Below are 2,136 nucleotides of genomic sequence, written 5' to 3'. Positions count from 1 at the left end.
GCATCCCGGGAACTCGGCTCCCCGGCATCCCGGCTCCTCGGTAATCCCGGTGTCCCCCATCACCCCGGTACTCCGGCATCCCGGCTCCTCTGTAACCCCGGTATTCCCACATCCCGGGAACTCGGCTCCCCGGCATCCCGGCTCCTCCATAACCCGGTGCCCCAGTATCCCTAGAACTCAGCTCCACTGCATCCCGGCTCCTCCGTAACCCCGGTACTCCGGCATCCCAGCTCCCCCATCACCCCGGTACTCCGGCATCCCGGGAACTCGGCTCCATTGCATCCCGGCTCCTCGGTAACCCCGGTACTCCGGCATCCCGGTACTCCAGCATCCCGGCTCCTCCGTAACCCGGTACTCCAGCATCCCGGCTCCCCCATCACCCCGGTACTCCGACATCCCCTGTAACCCCAGTACTCCGGCATCCCGGGAACTCGGCTCCCCGGCATCCCGGCTCCTCCATAACCCGGTGCCCCAGTATCCCTAGAACTCAGCTCCACTGCATCCCGGCTCCTCCATAACCCCGGTACTCCGGCATCCCGGCTCCCCCGTAACCCCGTGCCCCGACATCCCTGGAACTCGGCTCCACTGCATCCCAGCTCCTCCATAACCCGGTAATCCAGCATCCCAGCTCCTCTGTAACCTGGTGCTCCAGCATCCCTGCTCCCCCGTAACCTGGTGCCCCGGCATCCCTGGAACTCTGTTTCACTGCATCCCGGCTCCTCCGTCACCCCGGTACTCCAGCATCCCAGCTTCTCCCTAACCCGGTGCCCCGGCATCCCTGGAACTCAGTTCCACTGCATCCCAGCTCCCCCATAACCCGGTGCCCCAGTATCCCTGGAACTTGACTCCACTGCATCCCAGCTCCTCCGTAACCCCCGTACTCCAGCATCCCAGCTCCCCCGTAACCCAGTGCCCCAGTATCCCAGGAACTCATCTCCGTGGCATCCCAGCTCCTCCATAACCCTGTGCTCCAGCATCCCTGCTCCCCCGTAACCCTGTGCTCCAGCATCCCAGCTCCCCCATAACCCGGTACTCCGGCACCTCGGGAGCTCAGCTCCGCTCCATCCCAGCATCCCAAGGACTCGGTATTCCGGCGCCCCCGGGAACCCATCTCCACAGCATCCCAGTCCCTGGGGATTTGGCTCCACTGGTCCCACCTCCTCGGTAACCCAGTGCCCCAGCTTCCCGGGAACTTGCATCCACAGCATCCCAGCTTCCCAGTAACTGAGTATTCCCATTAACCCCACCACCCCAACTCACTCTTATCCCAGTTTCTCCCAGCTCCCCCGTAACTCGGCATCCCCATCCTCCCCTCTCCCCAGGACCTCACCTCCCCATTAACCCCCCCACCTTCTCCCAGCACCCCAGCTCCTCCGTAACTCCCCGTCCCGGCTCCCCGACACCGGGGCTCCCCCGGGACCACCACCATGGCCTTCATGGTGAAGAGCATGGTGGGGGGGCAGCTGAAGAACCTGACGGGGGGCCTGGGGGGCGAGGAGAAGAGCGAGGGGGAGAAGTCTCCAGCCGAGGCACAGGGAATGACCCGTGAGGAGTACGAGGAATATCAGCGGCCCCACCACCCCAACTCACTCTTATCCCAGTTTCTCCCAGCTCCCCCGTAACTCGGCATCCCCATCCTCCCCTCTCCCCAGGACCTCACCTCCCCATTAACCCCCCCACCTTCTCCCAGCACCCCAGCTCCTCCGTAACTCCCCGTCCCGGCTCCCCGACACCGGGGCTCCCCCGGGACCACCACCATGGCCTTCATGGTGAAGAGCATGGTGGGGGGGCAGCTGAAGAACCTGACGGGGGGCCTGGGGGGCGAGGAGAAGAGCGAGGGGGAGAAGTCTCCAGCCGAGGCACAGGGAATGACCCGTGAGGAGTACGAGGAATATCAGCGGCAGCTGGTGGAGGAGAAGTGAGTGTGACCAGCACCGGGGGGCCCTTGGACCCCCAGGGTCCCAGTGGGGGATTGGGGTGGGGGGGGGACGCTCCCTCTCCAGTCCCCCATCCCTCCCGTGGGTGGGAGGGCTGGGGGTGGAAGGGCTGTGAGGGACTTTAATGAACCCCCTAATCCCTTAATCCGCTTCCTCGCCCGGGAGATGGGATTGTTTTCTCCTTTCAGGCTGCACTCGG

The 2,136-nt window shown here is 64.8% G+C and overlaps 1 protein-coding gene across 1 annotated transcript in view; it reads left to right on the top strand.

Moving 5' to 3' along the window:
• The first annotated feature begins 1,585 nt into the window (after positions 1 to 1,585).
• Positions 1,586 to 2,136, top strand: part of CPLX3 (complexin 3) — a 2,508-nt gene continuing 1,957 nt past the window's right edge. Inside the window, exon 1 of the mRNA XM_014960980.1 lies at positions 1,586 to 1,918. Within this exon, the coding sequence (XP_014816466.1) occupies positions 1,758 to 1,918 (161 nt within the window). The 5' untranslated portion in view covers positions 1,586 to 1,757. The remainder of the gene's footprint in view (positions 1,919 to 2,136) is intronic.

Source organism: Calidris pugnax, unplaced genomic scaffold, assembly GCF_001431845.1.
Source record: "Calidris pugnax isolate Ruff unplaced genomic scaffold, ASM143184v1 scaffold486, whole genome shotgun sequence".
In the NCBI taxonomy this organism is placed as follows: Eukaryota; Metazoa; Chordata; class Aves; order Charadriiformes; family Scolopacidae; genus Calidris; species Calidris pugnax.
Note: the sequence above shows the minus strand (reverse complement) of the source record. Positions and strands in the feature narration are given on the sequence as shown.